The sequence below is a fragment of the Cryptomeria japonica genome, chromosome 5 (assembly GCF_030272615.1).
Source record: "Cryptomeria japonica chromosome 5, Sugi_1.0, whole genome shotgun sequence".
Lineage (NCBI taxonomy): Eukaryota > Viridiplantae > Streptophyta > Pinopsida > Cupressales > Cupressaceae > Cryptomeria > Cryptomeria japonica.
In genome coordinates, this window is record NC_081409.1 from 327,393,965 (window position 1) to 327,414,325 (window position 20,361).

Consider the following 20,361-nt stretch of genomic DNA (forward strand, 5'->3'; position numbering starts at 1 on the left):
AAGTTGAATTAGCTTATAGGTGAAGTAAAAAAAGCAGTAGTTCCTGAATCTATCATCTTAAAATATGTATAGTTAATTTTACATGGCGATTTGAGAAGCAGCATTTGAACACCCCTTGGTGGATTATCAATTGCAGCATGATATGGATATTTTGGGCCCTAATCCCTTCATGGCTCTCAAATATCACAAGAAAAACAGTCCTTATTACCACAATTCCAACATCCATCCATAAGCTTCCTCTCTTTGATAGGAATAGAATTATACTAGTGGCTGGTGTTTTTGCTGAGTTTGAAGACCTTTGATAGGGTGCACCCCTATTCCTAATGTCTCCTCCTTGTTGGCCTTAATTACTTTCAGATTTAATTGAGGATGACCTTCCCAAAGATCCACTGGTATTTCACCAAATAATCTTATTCCTATATTCCTGTCTTTCCTTAAGAGGAGCATTATCCTTTTCCTCAGCTATATAGGCCAACTCTATTGCTTGTGCTAGGCCAACATCATCATAATTATTTCCTTTAGGCCCAATTTTTAATTTTGTAACCTTTGTTTCCCCATCTTTCATGTAACCAACATATCTTAATAGATTCATAAATTTTTCTTATTGGCCTACTGTAGAGGCATGTTGTTCAAAATGCTAAAATTCAGCTCCCTTTATTTCTTTGAATGCTACAGAAATATATTTGTCCCTGAACAGAGACTCAAATTCATTCCATGTCTCTAGGCTATAATTTTTCAAAACACTAAGGTGTTTCCACCAGAGAGTTGCCATTCTGTCAAGTCAGGAAACCCCAAATCTAGCCATCTCATTTTCAGAGAAGGGTTGTAAGCCAAAATACTTTTTCAAATTAATTAGCCAAGCCTCTGTTGTATTGCCTACTTCTAGACAACTGAAGTTTGGAGGCAGTTGTTTCTTTAAATCTTTAAAAAGAGTCTAGGCATGTTGCTTCCATGGTTCCTCATTATTCTCTTTGCCCTCTAGCTCAAGGGGAGGCTGATTTATTATGTTGTGCTGATCTATGAACTCAAACAGCTTTGCGTCTTGTTCATCCATTTTATGTTGGATCACATTCAAGGTGTTGATAATTTATTGGATTAACTTGTCTTGTGGTGGAGGGAAAGGTGGAGGAGGATTATTTGATCTATGTCGTTGTTCGCACCTTGGGGGAGTCTGTCTCAAAGGATTTCCTCCTGCCCATGTCCGTACCATAACTTCATAAAAAAATTGAAATAATCATATAGCCATGAATCACTCTATGGATGTATATATATTTGTTTGAAGTCTCCTAAGATTAGTATAGATTTGTTTGTTATTTTTATAGCACACTTATATATATGATCACGGCAAGTATCTTGAGAACATTTCTTTGTAATAAATATTTAACAATGACTCTGTTGCAAGCCAGAGGATCCTAGAGGTGCTTATGGGTGAGAAAATAAAAAATAATCATAAAATACAATAGTTACATCCCAAATATGGCAGTACCTATCTAGTAACAACAGGAGTAGAAACAGGCTGTATCTAGAAATAGCATGAAATTTAAGGAGTATATCGTGTGTATACATGTCATATCTATTCCATTATATGTATCAGATATGAATACAACAGGGATACCTTGGAGTAATCGATAAATAGCCATTGAAAAAAGTATGGTTCATAATGTACATGTAAGTGTGAAGACTATCATAAAGGACAATAATCACAGCAAATATAATTAACTTCAAGTTTTTTTCTAGGAATAGAATGCCATTCTTTACAACTGAAAGCCATAATCAAATAATCTGGAAAGTAAATAGTCTTACCTGCCATGACCCTTTAGTTGCCGTAGAATCATCCCACTCTTCACATCAATAACCTTTCAGAGCCAAACAATTACATGTTACCTCTTGAAATAGCGGTCTTTGACACAAAAAGTAATCATTTTTTATTATTCATTAGGCATTGCAAAAAAAACATGAATCTCTGCTTGATAAGACTGAAGTTAAACAAATTGAAGCTCAAAAAAGTTACCTGAATAATTCCCGTCTCTCCACCAGCAGCAATAATTTGTCCATCAGAACGAAAATGTCCTGAGTATGCCTACAATGTAACAATTCAGAATTTCAGAGTAGCTTCATCAGATATATCAAGCTATCTTATTAGCATAGAGATTACTTCCATTTGAATGTACAGAAACACTCAGACTAACAGATTCCACCAATATAGGGAGGAATGAACAATTGATCGGTGAGGAAATGCTTGCCCATCAAAAACCCTAGAAATAAAAAGCACAATCTTAAGTCTATTTAAAGCAAATCCATAATTCTAAGAACCAATGACTAGGAAATATAGTCAGACGCAAGCTCAGATGTCATTAAGGAAAAGACTAATTCGATGTCTATACCTATATCCACATTGTACAAGAAATGGTTCAGTGGAAATGCAAAATGTTAGAATCATTTTCTTGTGTCACGTTGTTTGAAGATGATTTTAGCTATTCCTAGCAGATACTGAAAGTCAGCAATATGTGACAAGAATGTTGCTACTGTTAAACTTAAACCCATACTTCTGGGTCAAGCATACTGCTGAAAAATGTTCCAACTTAGAAGATATGTTAGCATTTGCACCTAACAAATAAAGATTATTAGACTGCTAAAGGATAACAGTTAATTAGATCGAGTACTAATTATCAGTATATAGTCTATCCATTAGAAGTTGTGTTAGGCTATTGAGACCAGTTTTGTGGGCCATTACAAAATTTGACGGCCATACTGGTCGGGTGAACTTTTGTTAGATATATAAGTATGCAAAAGAGAAAAAAAGATAAAGAGGAAAATTAATGATAATTATGATCATGAGTACTAAGATTAGGGTATTTTTTTGGATGGAAATGGGTTTGTGTACAAGGCTAAAGAGATTGCATTCGCCAAGTGCAATGATCATATTCTACTTGAAGACTTTATTCAACTGAAGATATTGGAAATTTTATTCTTTTACCTATCGCAAAAAACTAACATTTCAGTAGTGTGCTACAGATCTGTTTCTTTATTTTCCCAACTCAGCAAGTTTTCCATAGACATTTTGATTTTTGATATTTCCTATCTTCAACAGAAAAAAGTGATTATTTTAGTGCATCCAGAATTTTCTGTTTCGTTAATTGAAATTCAATTTTATCAGAATTAAGGTTTCTATTGTCATTTTATGACACCCTTGGTCCATCAGTGAGAACTAATCAGAGATATGTTCCATGGACCAGTGTTGATCAAGGACAAAACCAATGGAATCATGAAATGTTAAGTGTTATCTTGTCAGGAGGCGGTTTCGGGCTTTCGTTCTTTCTTTCCGGACCCCGAAATCCCAAAACCCCTAGGTTTCCAAATCTCCTTTCCTTCTGGACCCTGGAATCCCTTTCCCCTAGGTTACCAAACCTCCTTTCCTTTCAAACCCCCCAGGTTCTCAACTCCTCTCCCCTTGCAACATTTTCCTAAGGGCCCAACGTCCGACTTCCAACGACCTGTGACACTTCCTAATGACGTGATCAACACTCAAGGCTCTTAATGCTCCACCAACTCTTGCTTCTTGTCTACTTTCATTCATGGAGCTACAAGGGCGTTTTAATGTTTTTTGTAGGTTGCCATCAAGTGGAGTCCAAGGCCATTCTTATTTATGTTAGTTGATGGCCTTCATGTCAGATCCGCATGCTCTAACCTTGAAATGTCAGACAATCCACCTTCTAAAAGTACTCTTCATGGGATTGCCTTGTCAAGGTATGGCCAGGTTGCTTGCACGTGCAACCATATCAGATCCATGCACTTCCCTGCCTTCTCGGAGTGACATTCTTTTGTGCACGCCAGGATCAAGGCTTCCCCTCCCCCCCCCCCCCTTGACCTTGGTCTCTCTTCTATGGCCAGTTTGCTATTTATAGGTTGTTAAGCCTCATTGTAAAGGGTTCTCTCCCTGCTGACTTGAGCTACTCTTTGCTCTTTCAGTTCTCTTGAAGATTTGCATATGCATTTTTGCAACTATAAGTTTGGCCAATTGGCCTGAGAATGAATTGAAATTATCATCCTTGCCTCCCTTCAACTTATGCATGTTGTGTATGTTTTCTTACCTTCATTATAAGTGTATGTTTAGTGGCTTTCTCTCACGTATATGCTATGTTAACTTGTTTCTGAGTGTGACTTGTGGGAAACCATTCTCCCCTTTTGACATTCAGCAAATTCTAATCTCCATACATGTGTTTGGGGTCATTCATGCAATTGAAGTTTGTGCATCTCCAGGGTAGTTCGATTGATTCTTTGTGTCATTTTGGGTGAGGAGAGGAACACATTTCTTATCTTGGTGCATCACCTCCTTTCTTTTTAGCATTTCCTTCTTCCATTTTCCTCTACAAGTTGTTAGGATAGGTTAAGAAGTAGGATTTGAAGTGTTGGGTTGGTTCAACACTTGCATCTTGATTGAAAAGGAAGCCAGCATTCTCCAAAGATTCAACCCCTTGCACAAAGTCCCACAATTTGGGGTTGTTTCCATGTTTCACAAGGTTGCTGAGTTGATAGCTCAGCAAGGTTGCAAACTTTGGTGACAACAATTTCTTTATAGAAATTCTATTTTTTCCTAATCTTTGAACAAGAAAAAAAAAGGATGAAAATAAGAGCAATTTCCCTAGCATTCAGCCTTTCCAGAATGTTACGTTTCGTCATTCAAAATTCAACTTTTTCAACCTAGGATTTCTTTGCTAAAGTTTACATTGGCAACAAATACAACAAATTAGGCTCATTGAAATGGTTCAAGAGTTACTTTATTGGCCTATTGAGAAAATTCAATAGCACATACAGGTTTTTCCAGAGCGGAGGAACCTACAAGCCCTTATTAATCAATCTCAGGACATGGCAAGTTTTCATGAAGAACACCCTCAAGAATTTATTTTCCCAACGTATCTAGAGCTTTGTGACAAAGATCAAAAGTCGTGTCTCCCCAATGTTGTGCCCTCACTCTTGCAATGTTGTGCATGCCACACAACTCCTTGTCATGATGAAATTGAAGCAGCATGCACAGATGCCACATCATCTCCAAACATACTTTAGCTTCCCAGCTTTGCACCGAAGGATTGGTCCCATCTCATGCAAGTCCACATTTTATGTACAGCTCAATTGGACCAACATAAGTTGGTTCATGTGAGCCACACCTTCTGTGTGATTAACACAATATGCTAGACCTTCACACCATACCAGACGATGCTTCCATGGGCTTGTGCCACATCAACGAACTTGCTCCCAAGTTCTAGGTAAATGACCAACCATCACATCTACAAGAAGATAATCTGTCAACCATTACTTAAATCTCAGCCATTTTGTAACTATTTTAATGTAATCATTATTCTTGTGATATAAAATACATATCAATAACATATGCAAAGCAGAAAGAATTGGGTATATCACAGATCCTGAGATCTGCAGTTAGCATCTACATACCAATTCACAAAATAGACATGCAGCTAGACAATAAGCAATCATTTATCTCCCTTGAGAGTATGCCATGTACAAAGACACAAAGTAATACAGTTTGTAATTTTAATTTATGTCTTTCTTGCACATTTCTCTCTCTCAATCCTGCCTTCTTATCATTATTGCTTCCGTCTATAATAAATCTAGATTTCCACAATTTAAAGCATCCTCCAGTATCCATGGGATCCAAATCATTGGTACCATAACATTTTTTTCAATTCACATTCTGACAAAATTATATAGTGAGATTGTTCATGCATGTTAGCACCCATGCATAACAAACAAAGGAAGAAATGACATCAGTTTCTATATCGAACTACTTAGACAAGCACTGACGAGAGAGCATAATGGTTGATACCGAGAGGAAAACTAATGATTTCCTCTCTAAACATCCAACAACTCACAAAGGATGCTCCCAACTATCACCACACCATCTTTAGACAGTTTCAAGAATTCATGATATAATTGGGCTCCTTAACCTTGACATGACCTCCCATCTCGAATGCCAAAACACCATTTTGTTGTCATGACCTATTCAAGATCCAAGTGAATATGAACATTACCATGCTTCAAGCCAAGTTCAATACCATTGCACTAGATGAAATAAAAGATTATTTCTCTCTCAACCACTTCAATGACACTAAAAAGATCCATTTGTAGTGTTGACAATGTTTGCATCAATTTTAGATTGGTGATGTGTATATGACACCCAACATGTCAACACAGTTTAGTGTTGAATGCAAGGAGTTAACCAAGGACATTGTGGCCACATAAAAACCACCAAAAAACCACCAAAACATTAACTTGCCAACTTAAGAATAACATTGAAACAAATACAAGAACCACAAAATACTTCAGATATTATTCATCTGTGGCTCAATTTGCTTCAAAATGACTGTGAGCATCCTATTTATATAGCACTCCAAGATGAGCAATGTATTGAATGCAAATGATTAAAAGGTCCATGTGGATTAAGGCCCCAACAGCATTGCGGTCTCTGTCACACTCTTCCTGCTAAATGACTCTCGTGTTATTATTTAATTTTAATCATGCAATGGAAATCTTCTAACAGTTAATGTATTGCATTTTTATTATCAATGATAACATGCTTGAAAATCTTTTTGACAGATAACTTCTTGAAGAAATTTTTAGAAACCCTGATGATAATTTCCTAAGGTTAGAAAGCATTGAATCAATCGCACAATAATTGAAAAATTCAAATGTGGATGTATACATATATAGTTACACCTTCAATAGGTTTTTCCATTCCTTCGAAAGCTTAAAAAGTAAGCACCACAACTGATGTTACTCACAGCTGCATGGAAATTTATTGTATTCAGTAAATAAGAATTGTTCTATCTTGCTCCTATCTTGATGATAATTAAGCTAAAAAACTAATTTTCCAAATATCAGCTTTACTTACAACAAGCATCCATATCACTTATAAGGAGATTGAAGATAAGTCTAAATCACTAATGCATATCTCTATTTTATTAGACTTATTTAACTAAATAAAAGACTTTCACTTTAGTCCTTCAAAGTGATATGCAAAATAGACTGACTCAAGCCACTTGAACCTTTCCACACTTTCACACTAAACCTGTGCAAAAGTTCCTATCCAAGCAAAAAACTCAACTCTTATATGAGTGGTGGTTTCATAACTTATCGTTAATCAGGATTGGATCATGCTTGACCCTAATGTGTGATTTTGTGGGTGATGATCTAATTCCTAGTTGTATTTGTGAATGTGCCCTTAGTTTGAATAATTATGAATTATCAAGTGAGTGTGAATATGATCATAATTAGGGTTCCACGTGTTTCTCTTCTATTGTGTGTATCAAAGAGTTAATTTTATGGGTTTAAGTATGCAATTACTTGGTCTATCTTGCAATGTTTAATTAGACATTAATTAATAATGGAATTAAATATAAACAAAGAGATTAGCCTTAAAGATAGTAGGTGTACAGTTGGATGTTAATTTTGATATGGTATAAGTAATAGAGATTAATGTTAGTATTGTTCTTCTAATCAAAATGTGGGCTTTGTCAATGTGGCTATCTTCATCAGAGAATGAATTTTATTATAATTATGATCATGACTTGAATTGATATTCAAGATGACATCATGATTCTTATGTTGATGCTCCAATTATTCATTTGATGCTTACAAATGTCCTCTTGTTAGTTCATCTATGAGAAGATATGTAATAAATTGATAAATAAAATGGTTTCAATTAGATGAAAGTGCTAACCTAGTTTTGGTATAGATCAAGGATGAAAAAAGGGCAAAAATTGTTTAAATCACAATTTCTCCCGATTCAAAACCCTAAATAATTTAATCGCAGAAAAAATCGGCATGAGTTTGACTGAAAAAATCATTGAAAATCACGATTAAAACAACATTGACTCGCCGGCATTAAAAAAATGAAAATGTTTAAGTGAAAAGTGCCCAAAAAAACCCTAAATTTCGTGCAGGAAAGACGACGACGGTGGGCAAAATCTACTGAAGCATTTTCCGCATTTTTCAACTCTGTGTTCAATCATGGCCGCATGACAGAGGTTTCAAGACACAACAACAAAAAATCACAGGGTGAGCTATGGCATCGACCTGCATGCTACACTTAGTCGCGATCGCTGATGACCCCTCGTTCCATTTCTGTGGAAAGGTTGATGATCTTCCTATTCCATTTCTGTGCGATTCTGATAAGCCAAAGTTTCATTTGTAGTTTAGGGTTCTTTTTTAGTTTCTTTTATAAAAAGTTCTATATTTTATAAAGATTTAAGCATGCATTCTATATTTTAATAGTAATGTTAATAAATAAATAAATATTATTTTATTTATATTAATTTTATTTAAATTTTATAAAAAATAATATTCAAATTTAGTTTTACCTTATATGTTTTTTCAATAGAATTTATTTTCATATTTTTGTTAAACTAATTTTATAATTTTGTAGATATATTTAAAATCTAATATTCATAGTTAAATATTAATAATTTAATATATTTTCAGTTTAATGTTATAATAAATTCGTAATATATTCACTTATTCAGTATTATGTTATTATGTTCTATAAATTTAGTCTAGTGTATATGTGTTTTTTTAAGAATAATTTAAGAAATTATATATTTTTAAATGTTCAATAAATTTGCCAATTTATTGCCAGTTTTTTCCCAATTTTTTTCCGAATCTCAATTTTTTAAAATTTTTGGGCCAAAAGATTTATTGTCGAGTAAGAATTTTTCATCTTTGGTATAGATTATTGATATGTGAATTAGTAAGATTAGGGTGTTGATTTCAGTGACTCAAGAATAGTATGTGCAAATTTAAATTAATAACAAATAGTGTTTCTAATATGATTTATTAACAAATAGTGCTGATTTAATTTGAATGGTTGTGATTTCATGTTGATACTAACCCTAAAATATCAGTTACATGAGAATTTTAAATGATATGTTAGAGTTATTGTGATTTAACAAGAAATTTAAATGTCAAAAAAATATTGATCTAATGACTTTTGAAGAGATTTATTAAAATCTTGAATTAATGTGAATAGTTAATTTGATTAAAATTAATATTAATTAATATCATGGATTTTATGATTAGAAATTATGTGATTTAATCATGATCAGTAATGAACTTCATTTGTGTCTATGATGGTGATGTGAGATTATCAATTGAATTATGCTTCCAATATATGTGAATTAAATTTATTTATTGATAAGTAAATAGTGTAACTATATCATTTCACCATGGCTATATGCATATATTTCTAAATGAGATTTGATGTGTGCATCAAATGTCCAAGTTGATACATGTTGGCAAACAAGAAATAGGAGATTCATCAAGAACCTTGAATTACCATCTGACTTCCTATGATGGGTGAAAATGGAATCAAGTAGTTTAGGACCTAATCCCACTTTCATCCAAACATTGGAATACAAAAGAGCCTAAGGAAGTGTTCACTTTGACTAACTTTTGTGAAAGAGAATCAAGGAATACTTTTAGGGTTTCTATTCCTTTGTTGATATGAAAGGGAATGTGTCAAATGCAAGAAAGTGTCAAATTAAGCTAGAAGGATGAATAAAAACAACTAGAACAACAGCAATAACAGTCTGATACAAAAGCAAAACTGAAACAAAAGGTACAAATCTGGAAATGGGAATCTAATGTGCACCTAATATAGAAAACTGAGCCTGATCTAACAAGACTAGAGCACTGGGCGCTCTGCAGACTGATCTGAAAACTACAAATCTGGAATTTGAGCCTGTCTAAATCTTGTCTGTCAAATCTACAACTGACTGGGGAGGACTAGGACGTGGGCGCTTTGGTCCTTGAGGACCAAGGCATGGGTGCCCTAGTCCCTGAGATCCAGGTCCTAACTCTGCAAATGGGTTTGTGCCTGTTTGCTGAGATCTCCCAAAAATTGCTCGCTCTGACGGAAACTTGTGACCGCACCTGCAAGCTAAAAATGGTAGGTTTGTGGCTATATAGAGTTTTGCCTTAGTCAAACCCCTTGTTTTGGTGATTTCCACCTCCACAAATAAACAATATAGTATTGAAAAGTGTGTGCCCCAGAATCTCATGTGTTTGTAAGATTCCTATGAGCTAAAATGCAAACTAGAGTTCTACCCTATATCTTGAGTAAAAACCCTAAAGTGAATGTAATATAAATGCTTCAAATCACAAATGCAATATAGATCTAAAGCAATAACGTAAATCTGAAAATCAATGAGATGTAGATCTGGAACTCAAATAGATTTATGAAAATAACATGAAACCATACCAAACCCTAAGGAGAGGTACAAGTCAATCAATAGTCAGTGATCTCCTTATTATTCTTCAATATCCCCTAAAGCTTCCATGCATGATTAAAAGGTTGATGAAGACTTGATGAATGATTAACTTGTTGAATGTAGACTTCACACCTCACAAGGATCTCCTTCAATTGCTAGATTTGAATCCTCAAATGAGAGAAAGAAAAGGCTATATATATGAAACCCTAACTTTAATTTTGATAATAGGCTGACTTAGAATTAATAAAAATTGACACAAAGCGGGATTTGGACATTATAATACCGCCAAATTAAGCTCCCGAAATTCGGGTAAAAAGTATGGGACCATAATTGTAGCATTCTAGTTCGGCCAACTTTTTTCCAATTTTCTAGGGATGCGAGATATCGTGATTATAAAGTCAAATCCAACACAGTAGGTCAATCCAAGGTGTTTAGATATGTGAAAATGTGCCTTGAAGATTGAAATTAGGACATTATTAGGATTAATTTAAAATAAAATTAAAAGGGGCACACCTAGGGTTAAGGGCCCAATTTTATGATATGTGAATTGTTGAGAGAGGACTTTAGATTTAATTAAATTAATAAATAAATGCCTAAATGAACTTTGGAAATGCAAAATGCAATGAGACACACTAAGGCGGGTGCTAATCTAAGCGTGGAATTGGATAACCCTAATTAGGGGTGTACAATTTACAATGCTACACTTCCATTGTGAAGTAATGGGATTTTGCTCATATAATCACAATGAAAATTAGAGATTGCATCATTGTATGGTGAAACTGAATCCTCAATTAGTACATCATGTTTCATCTAGTAACACTAAATAGAGCACCACCTAAACAAAGTGTACCATAAAGAAAATAAAAACAAAGAGCTAGTTGTAAAAGCATTCCAAACAAGTGTCATGCCCCTTTTTCATATTAAAAATAATTAATAATATTTTTAAAGTTGGGCCCAATAATTGCTAATTCTCAAGGTAAAGTAATATTATTATTACCAGTAAACGGTGCTTTTAGACGCTAGTACTAAAATAAAGGTATTTTTAATACTTGGAAAAAAAGGATAAAAATTAATAAAAATTAAAAATTATTTTTATAAACTTGGAAGGGAATTTAGGACCCAAAGGTCTGCTTAAAAAAGTTATATCAAGAAGGCGCCTATCTTCATTAAGAGATCATTCAACTTATCCTTTTGCATCCAATTCTAAGCTTTGAGCAGTTTGTTCAATCTAGGGCATCCAAGGACAAAGATTGGGGTTTGAGAGGATGAAAATCCTCTTGGATTCCACATTTGGGAGCAAGAACGAGAATGTTTTTTTCCCCATTTTGGCAATTTCATCTAGGGGTCATGCTTCTACTGATTTGTTGAGGAGTTGAAGGCACTTTCCAACTTGCTACAATGTCACTACAATGGTTTGTTGAAGATTTCATCCTTTGGAGGGCTATGTTGCTGCAAAAATGTCACTACAATGATTTGATGAAGATTTTGGCATTTCGAGGATTATATATTTCTGCTACTCTGTGTTAATAGCAGATCAGCATTTTTTAGGTCACCCAACATGATTTAGGAGGCCACTACATTGAAGAGTCAGATATAAAATTGTATTGTGGGTTTTGAATACTGGGTTTATTTGTTTGGAGATAGTTTTACCTCCTTTCCAGCCACCATACCTCTTTCAAGGACAGACGTACAGTTCTGTACCCCTGTGGAGAAATTCTTGACAATTTTGGAAAGTGAAATCATTCAGAATTAAAATCAGATATGTGTGGAATGTTGGAGGACTGGTTACAGTTGAACCTCAGTCATCTTCCTGCCATCAATCCCTGCTCACTAGCCGCCATACCATTCTAGTATTATTGATGTACCGTTTCTAGGTTCATTTAATGCTATTCTGATATTTTCAAAGCTCCATAATCAGATTTGTTGAAAATTAGTGATCAGACTCAAAGAGGTACAGCGTTAGAAATTGCTGTATTCATTTGTGAATTGGATCTAATGTACTTGAGCACTCATTTCCAGTCAAGTCTTGTAATCAGATTTAAAAGAGCAATTAGTGTTTATGTTCTAATGCTTATTCCAACTCAGATATAGCATGTGTTTGTGTCGTTTGAAGTTGCCAATCCTTGTATAATTCCATTGGGGTTTGAGTTGATTTCTTAGAAGCTGTTGAATACTGTTCTTAATCACTTAATTACTAAGAAATCAGAAAATTCATAAAAAAATCAGGATATATGGGATATACTTAGAAGCAGACACAACAATGGATGGAACAGCCAACTTCAAACAACCTATCAAACAAAACCTAGTCTCTCCACACACACAACAATACTAAACAAGACAAACTGGAGGAGCATTGGGAGCAAAAAGGCAGCATCCATCCACTTAATGAAACACAAATATTATCATGTCAAACAATCGCCTAAAAGATGGGAATGTGAAAATAGGAATGATAATTGAATCGAAGGGGAATTCCTCTAAAGTCATAATATCCCATTCCTTGGGATGTTCACTAAATATAGTCGAGAACAAGAGACGATCAACACTAGCATTTGCAAGGAAATTGGTACTTGTATTTCCTTCCTTTAGACAATGTCTATAGGAAATGGCCTCAAATTATTGAGCAATAAGACTAGATGGGGGGGTGTCTCTTGTGCTTTTGTGCTTTTGTATTCCTTCCTTTTTGGTGCTATGGGTTCTCCTAAGTTTTCTCTCTTAACTCCTCATAATTATGCTACTTGGAAAATTGATGCATGGAGTAAACTTATGGAAAAATGACTAACTCATTATATTGATGAAACTATTGTTGCTCCCACTGATCCTATTGGTCACTTGGATTGGCTCACTAAAAATATCGTGGCAAGTGGTACCTTAAGAAAGCATGTATCAAAGGATCTCATTTTTCATATCTTCTTTTTTTTGAAAAAGGGGTGAAAATTTATTAATAAGAAGCAATCAATACAAAGCGAGAAAACTCAACAAACCTACCACGGAGTCGCAATCCAAGAAAACAACATCCAACCAATCAAAGACCTCCAAGAGTCCCCAAGTAGGCTCCCATGTCCTCCATAACTAAATCCTCTAACACTTGAGAATCCTCCATGGACAAATTTCCCCAATCCTCAACACTCCACATCCCCATCTATTCAAAAGCTCATTTTGCCAAGTAATATGCCACCTTGTTCCATTCCCAAGGAACATGACAAAAGGTGACAAAGTCCAAAGAATCACTAAGGCTAGAAATCTAGTTGATCACCAAGGCCAATTGAAAATTCACACTATCTCACTACCACTTAAGCAACATACCAATTACTATTTGTGAATCAGATTCGAAACAGGAAGATGGATGATACCTAAAGAAGAATAGGAAGATAGAAGATGCAGATATTACACTCAAGGGGTGGTGGAGACAGAATGGCATTATATCATGGAGTGTTCAGCCTATGATGACACTCGGACCAACTATGTCGAGACACTAATTGTAAACACCTTGAGTAACCTATTTGACAAAGAAAAGATAACAAGAGTTGCAGATTTCCTAATCAAGATACACAACAAAAGATCCAAGATGCAGAAGGAAAAGGAGGTTTAGCAGTTTTGTTAGGGCTTTGCATGCTTCCTTTGCTAGATATCCGTGGGTCCCATAGGCTATTTGGCCTCGTGGACGTTATTAAAAACATCCATTCATTCACTCACATAAAACCTTTCTCCAACCAAGGGCACAACTTCTTTTCAGAGTATAAAGAATGGCCAAAGCTTCAATAAAGTTGTTGGTCTATTATCCTCTATGTACCAACAACCATCCCACTGAATCTTCCTTCTATCATGTCGATTCTTCCTATTCAAGGAGAAATTCCTATTACAATCAGCCAGACCCAAAGTTCAAACTACTCCTATATCCCCAAGTTATTAGAATATTAAAATAATGTTAATTTTAGTATTAATGCTCAATAGTGTATATTCTATTTTAGTAAGATCTTCTCAGCAGTTTCTTATTAGAAACTTGCTATTCTTGTAAATACTCTTGTATTATTTATGAGCATCTTGCTCATTCTGTAAATCAATCAATTCTTTGAAATCCATTGCGTGTCTCGCACTGTTTTATGGTATCAGAGCCTGAATAAAGAATTTGTGAATTCTTTTCCGAGATTTTTTGGGCCTCTTAGTTTTGCTACAAATTTTCGAAATTTTTTTGTTTTCAAAAGTCCATTTTGGACTGTGTTTATGCCGTTTAACGGGATTCTTCCTGTTTGCATCTGTCTGGCGAAGGTTTTCGGCATTTTTCGACGCGGTACAGACCCGCCATTTTTTTTCTGCAACCTGCAACTTGGTCAAACCCGCGTTTTTTGACTTTCGGCTAGGGTTTTGACCCTCCAGATTCAGTCGAAAAAAATTTCTGAGTACAGATTCGTGGTGGGTTTTTCGAGATCTCAATTAGGTCGTCGTCAGAATTTTTTGGGTGCCTCGATTTTCGAGCCAGTGGATCCAGATTCTGACAATAGATTCCTTCTGGGTTTTTCGCAAGGATTTATGGGTTGTCTTGGGATTTTTTTGGGTCAGTCGGAAATTTTTTCTTGAAATTTGTGCCAATCGTACTTCATTTTTTGAAGTATGTACCTGCATCTGCCTTTGTTTCTACAGTGGGATTCAAAATTTTTGAATTCTGTGCCAGCGCCTCTTCTCAATTTTTTCGTTTTCAGTGCATTGGGAAACGTGCAAATCGCTTCTCTAACCAACCTAATGTTAGAAGGCAGTCAACACTTTAATGGCAACAATTACAACATCTGGAAACAGCGTATGTTGACCATTTTCGAATATAGGCGTCTTGACCAGCTTATTTTGGGAAAAGAGCTCAGTCCTGGTACACCTGGTGCAGATCAAGATAAGTTTGATGAACGCAATCGGGAGGCAGTTATGCTTCTCAAACTCTCCGTGACTGATGATCAGTTACCGCAGATTCCTTTCGGCAAGATAGCTTCCGACATCTGGAAGCATCTGAAGGAATTGCATGAGACATTCGACAAGAGCCGAGCATTCTTTCTGAAGAATCAACTGTTCTCCATCATGATGGACGAATGCATGTCCTTACAGGAACACCTCACGAGGATCAAGGACATTCGAGATCAGCTCAAAGCTATTGGTCGGACTATGGAGGAAGAAGACATGGTAGTAATCACTTTGAAAAGTCTTCCGAAATCGTATGAACACTTCATTGAGACCCTCAATATTACTTCAACTAATGTTGACCTGAAGTTTTCGGAATTGTGCACCAAACTTCTGCAGCAGGATCGCTGGAAACAACAGTTTGGTAGTAGTACTACATCAGCCTCCTCGGAAAATGCCTTTACAGCCAAATCCTTTCACAAGGATAAAGGCAAATTTCAGTCCTCTCAGCCTTTTCAGCAGAAAGGCTCTTCTCAGACACAGGATGATGCTAAGAAGAAGAATGTGCAGTGCAATTACTGTCACAAGTACGGCCACATGAAGAAAGATTGCCGTCAGAGGCTCGCTCCTGAACAAAAGAAGCAGGGAGGGTCACACCAAAAGGCGCATGTTGCTGAACATTCCGAGCAGAAGGAGTCTGCCTTTTATGCCTTTATGGCTAAGAGGTCTTCAGATCATGCCAGGTCTTCTGCTTGGTACATCGACTCTGGTGCGTCACGTCACTTTTCTCATCGGCGTGACTGATTTACAGACTTCTCATCTTTCAGTGATTCCGTTGTATTCGGCGGAGGTGAGGAGTATACAGTTGTTGGCAGAGGCACTGTTCAGATACAGTCTGGTGGCAGGAATCTCATCTTCCTGAATGTGTACTATGTTCCTGGTATGGAACTTAATCTGCTCTCTGTCAGTTAGATTATGAGGAATTCTCCTCAGCTAGATGTGGTGTTCAGTGCTCACAAGTGTTCCATCATTGATCGAGAGACTCATCTTACTGTTGTTGTTGGTCTAGAGGATCATGGCCTATACAGGCTTCTTGACACTGGTGATTCTCCTGAAGTGGCTCTGGCAGCTCGTGTTTCCCCTCTCAGCACTTTGTGGCATCAGAGATATGGACATCTCAACATTCAGTATCTCTCTTAGCTATCTCGGGAGGGACTTGTTTCAGGGTTACCTGATATTCAGACTCAGCATCTTGGAGTATGTGGCACCTGTCAAGCTGGCAAACAGCATCAGACTTCATTCACACATGGAGAGTCTTGGCGCGCATCTAAGGTACTTCAATTACTTCATGCTGATATTTGTGGTCCTATGAATACATCTTCTGTTACTGGTTGCAAATACTTTTTGCTTAATGCTGATGATTTTAGTAGAAAGATGTGGGTGTACTTTCTTAAACACAAATCAGATGTATTTAGTATCTTTCAGAAGTTTAAGTCCTTAGTTGAAAAAGAGTCTGGATGTAGCATCGTTACTCTTAGGACAGATAACGGGGGGGAATTTTGCTCTTCTGCATTCTCCAACTTCTGTGATACCCATGGCATCAAACGCCAGTTGACTACACCCTACACTCCTCAGCAAAACAGTGTTGTCGAGCGTCGCAATCGTACGGTTGTTGAGATGGCTCGCTCAATGTTACAACACAGGAGTGTTTCGAATAAATATTAGGCTGAAGCAGTGTTTACTGTTGTCTACCTCCTTAACCGTTCACCTACTCAGGCTATTAAGGGGAAGACTCTAGAAGAGGTTTGGTCTGGTCGGAAGCCTAAGATCAGCCACCTGAAGGTTTTTGGCTTTGTTGCCTATGTTTGGATTCCAGATGCTAAGCGCTCCAAGTTGGATTCCAAAAGTCAGAAACTCATGATGATAGGATACAGTGATCACCATAAGGTCTACAGACTGATAGATATAGACACTGAACGTCTTATCTTCAGTCGTGATGTTGTATTTGATGAAGACAAAGGATTCTTTCAGTCCCCTTCTTCTGAGCAGTGTTCTGAGGATCAGCCTCACAGTGTTCTTCTTCCATTAGGTTCGCCTGATGGGAGGGATGATGCAGAATCCATTTTCGATGATGCACTACCTGAGTTCCCTCCGAAGAATAATCCTCCTCTTGCTGCTCCTGTTCCTGATCCTGAGCCTCTTCCAGATGTTAGCACTTCTACTCTCCGGCCTAAATGGTGGGCCAAGACCATTGGTGATCTCAGGGATACTGAGCTCATTGAGGGTAGAACCTCCCGTAATAAGAGCAAACAGCAGCATACAGTAAATTTTGCTCTCATGGCTAACATACACAGTGTTTTTGAGCCTCAGACATATTCAGAGGCTAAAGGTATACCCGAGTGCGAATAGGCTATGGAAGCTGAGTTCCAGAGTCTTCAGAAGAATCACACTTGGGCCCTTTCTGATCTTCCTTCAGGGAAGAAGCCCATTAGCTGCAAATGTGTGTACAAAGTAAAATACAAAGCTGATGGAACCCTAGACAAGTATAAGGCTCATCTTGTTGCTCGTGGGTTCTCACAGAAAGAAGGCATTGACTACGAGGAGACTTTTGCTCCTACAGCCAAAATGAGTACCATACGGCTCGTTCTGCCTTGGCAGCCCAGTTCAGTTGGAAAGTCCATCAGATGGAAGTCAAGAGTGCTTTTCTGAATGGTGACTTACAGGAAGAAGTCTACATGACGCAACCCCTAGGATTCAAGGTTGCTGGTCAAGAACAGAAGGTCTGTAGACTAGTCAAAGCACTCTATGGTCTAAAACAAGCTCCTCGGGCTTGGTACATGAAAATTGATAAGTACCTGACAGATCATGGTTTTCAGCGGAGTCCATCTGATGCAAACCTGTATATCAAGCATACTAGTAATGATGTTCTGTTTGTGGTTGTCTATGTGGATGACTTAATCATTACTGGCAGTTCAACACATTTGATCGCTGGGATCAAATAGGATTTGTGCCGCACCTTTGATATGACAGATTTGGGACTTCTACATTACTGCTTAGGAGTTGAAGTCTAGCAAACTGAGAACAATATCTTTCTCTCTCAGTCCAAGTATGCCAAAAGTCTTGTGGACAAGTTCAGAATGCAGGATTGCAAACCTACCTCTACTCCTATGGAACCCGGGCTCAAACTTTCAGCTCAGTCATCTTCACCAGTTGTGGATGAATCTTTGTTCAGGCAACTAGTGGGCAGCCTCATCTATCTTACTACCACTAGACCTGACATCAGTTTTGCAGTGAGCTACATTTCATGCTTCATGACAGCTCCCAAGGCTGACCATTGGATAGCAGCGAAGCGTGTGCTGCGTTATGTGAGTGGCACTCCTGATTATGGACTTTTGTACACTCAGAGTTCTGATCCTACACTCAGTGGTTACACAGATTCTGACTGGGCAGGCTCGGTTGATGACCGTAAATCTACAGCAGGGTATGTGTTTAGTTTAGGATATGGTGCTGTCACATGGACTAGTAAGAAGCAGCAGGCAGTGGCTCTCTCCTCGACAGAAGCAGAGTATCGGGGAGCAGTTAAGGCATCTTGTGAGGCGGTTTGGCTTCGACGAATGCCTGCGGATATGCATGTCTCCCAGGCAGGTCCAACTCCCTTGTTCTGTGATAATCAAGGAGTGCTCAAACTCGCCAAGAATCCAGTCTTCCATGAAAGAACCAAGCGTGTGGAAACTCATTGTCACTATATTCGACAGCTGGTTGAAGACGGATCTATCCAGTTGCTGTATGTTCCTACCTCGGAGGAGCCAGTAGACATCTTCACCAAGCCCCTTGGTCCTGATAAATTTGTAAAATTTGGGGGGTCTATAGGTGTAGTTAATAGATTGAGCATTAAGGGAGGGTATTAGAATATTAGTATAATGTTAATTTTAGTATTAATGCTCAATAGTGTATATTCTATTTTAGTAAGATCTTCTACGATCTTCTCAGCAGTTTCTTATTAGAAACTTGCTATTCTTGTAAATACTCTTGTATTATTTATGAGCGTCTTGCTCATTCTGTAAATCAATCAATTCTTTGAAATCCATTGCATGTCTCGCACTGTTTTACAAGTTTCACAGGAGCAGACAAATCACACTTTGTTAATAAGGTCTCCTGCAAAACACAAATCATTCTTAGCCATAGTCGATAGACCATCATTTTCTTATCTTGAAATATCCTTCAATTTCTTTCTAACTATATTTGTCAAATGATCAGAGTGGGCCAAATACTCCAAGTGATATGAAGAAACAAAGTCTTAGCTAGAGGATTCCCCAAATGACCCCAAAATTTATTTAGAGAAGGAACATGAAAGCAAGCCTGACTCCAAGTCCACCAAAAGTGCCAAATTTCCCTAGAAAAGGGACACTGAAAGAACAAATGTGAGGAGCACTCCTCGTTCTTATTGTACATAGCACATATGGAGGGGGCCTAAAATCCTCTTACGTAAATTATCCCAAATATGACATCTATTCTAAACAACTGGCCAGGAGAAAAAATAGCATTTAGGCCAAGAGAACTTATTCTAAACCTATCTCCACCAAGGAACAACAATTCTCCCATACATCTTCCTACTCAATTCTTCATAACCTAAGGCAAATGAGAACTTGCCCTTTGGATCTAGGTTCTAGGCAAAACATTTCTCCCCAACATAGAATTACAAAGTCTACCTTGGAGTTCTTTCCATTTGCACAACTCCACTCAACCAAGGTTCTGGGAAGTGTTAAAGTTCTCCACTCTACTCCAACCTACTTCAAGAAAGTTGTTACATAATTACTGCAAGTATCGGTACATAGATAAAATGGGAAGGTGCTCACCCTATGAATCAAGCCAAAAAAGAGTAAGAGAATTGTTATTACAGATCCAAAATAATCCTTGCTTGATTAACTTAGCTCCCCTCTTTAGAGTGTCCTTGATCATAGAGCCCTTGCCCCCAAGGCTGAAATGAGGAACATCAATACTCTCCACCCCTCTCAAATATTTAAAAGGATCCTTGCCCAGTCCTAATCCCGATTAGTGCACACCCTCTAATAAAGCTTGGCGGCCAAAACATGACCAATAAGACTTGCCTGTCAAGACCAAGACCACCTTCCTATTTTGGCCTATAAACAAAGTCCCACTTAACCAAACTCCACTTCTTCGAAAGTAGATTTCTTACCCA

General features: G+C 37.2%; 1 protein-coding gene across 1 annotated transcript in view; it reads right to left on the reverse strand.

Annotated features, from left to right (window-relative positions):
• LOC131062282 (protein SLOW WALKER 1) overlaps positions 1-20,361 on the reverse strand; it is a 110,285-nt gene that overhangs the window by 45,641 nt on the left and 44,283 nt on the right. The window contains exons 3-4 of the mRNA XM_057995907.2: positions 2,012-2,080; positions 1,804-1,856 (exon numbers count right to left, since the gene is read on the reverse strand). Of these exons, the coding sequence (XP_057851890.2) occupies positions 1,804-1,856; positions 2,012-2,080 (122 nt within the window). The remainder of the gene's footprint in view (positions 1-1,803; positions 1,857-2,011; positions 2,081-20,361) is intronic.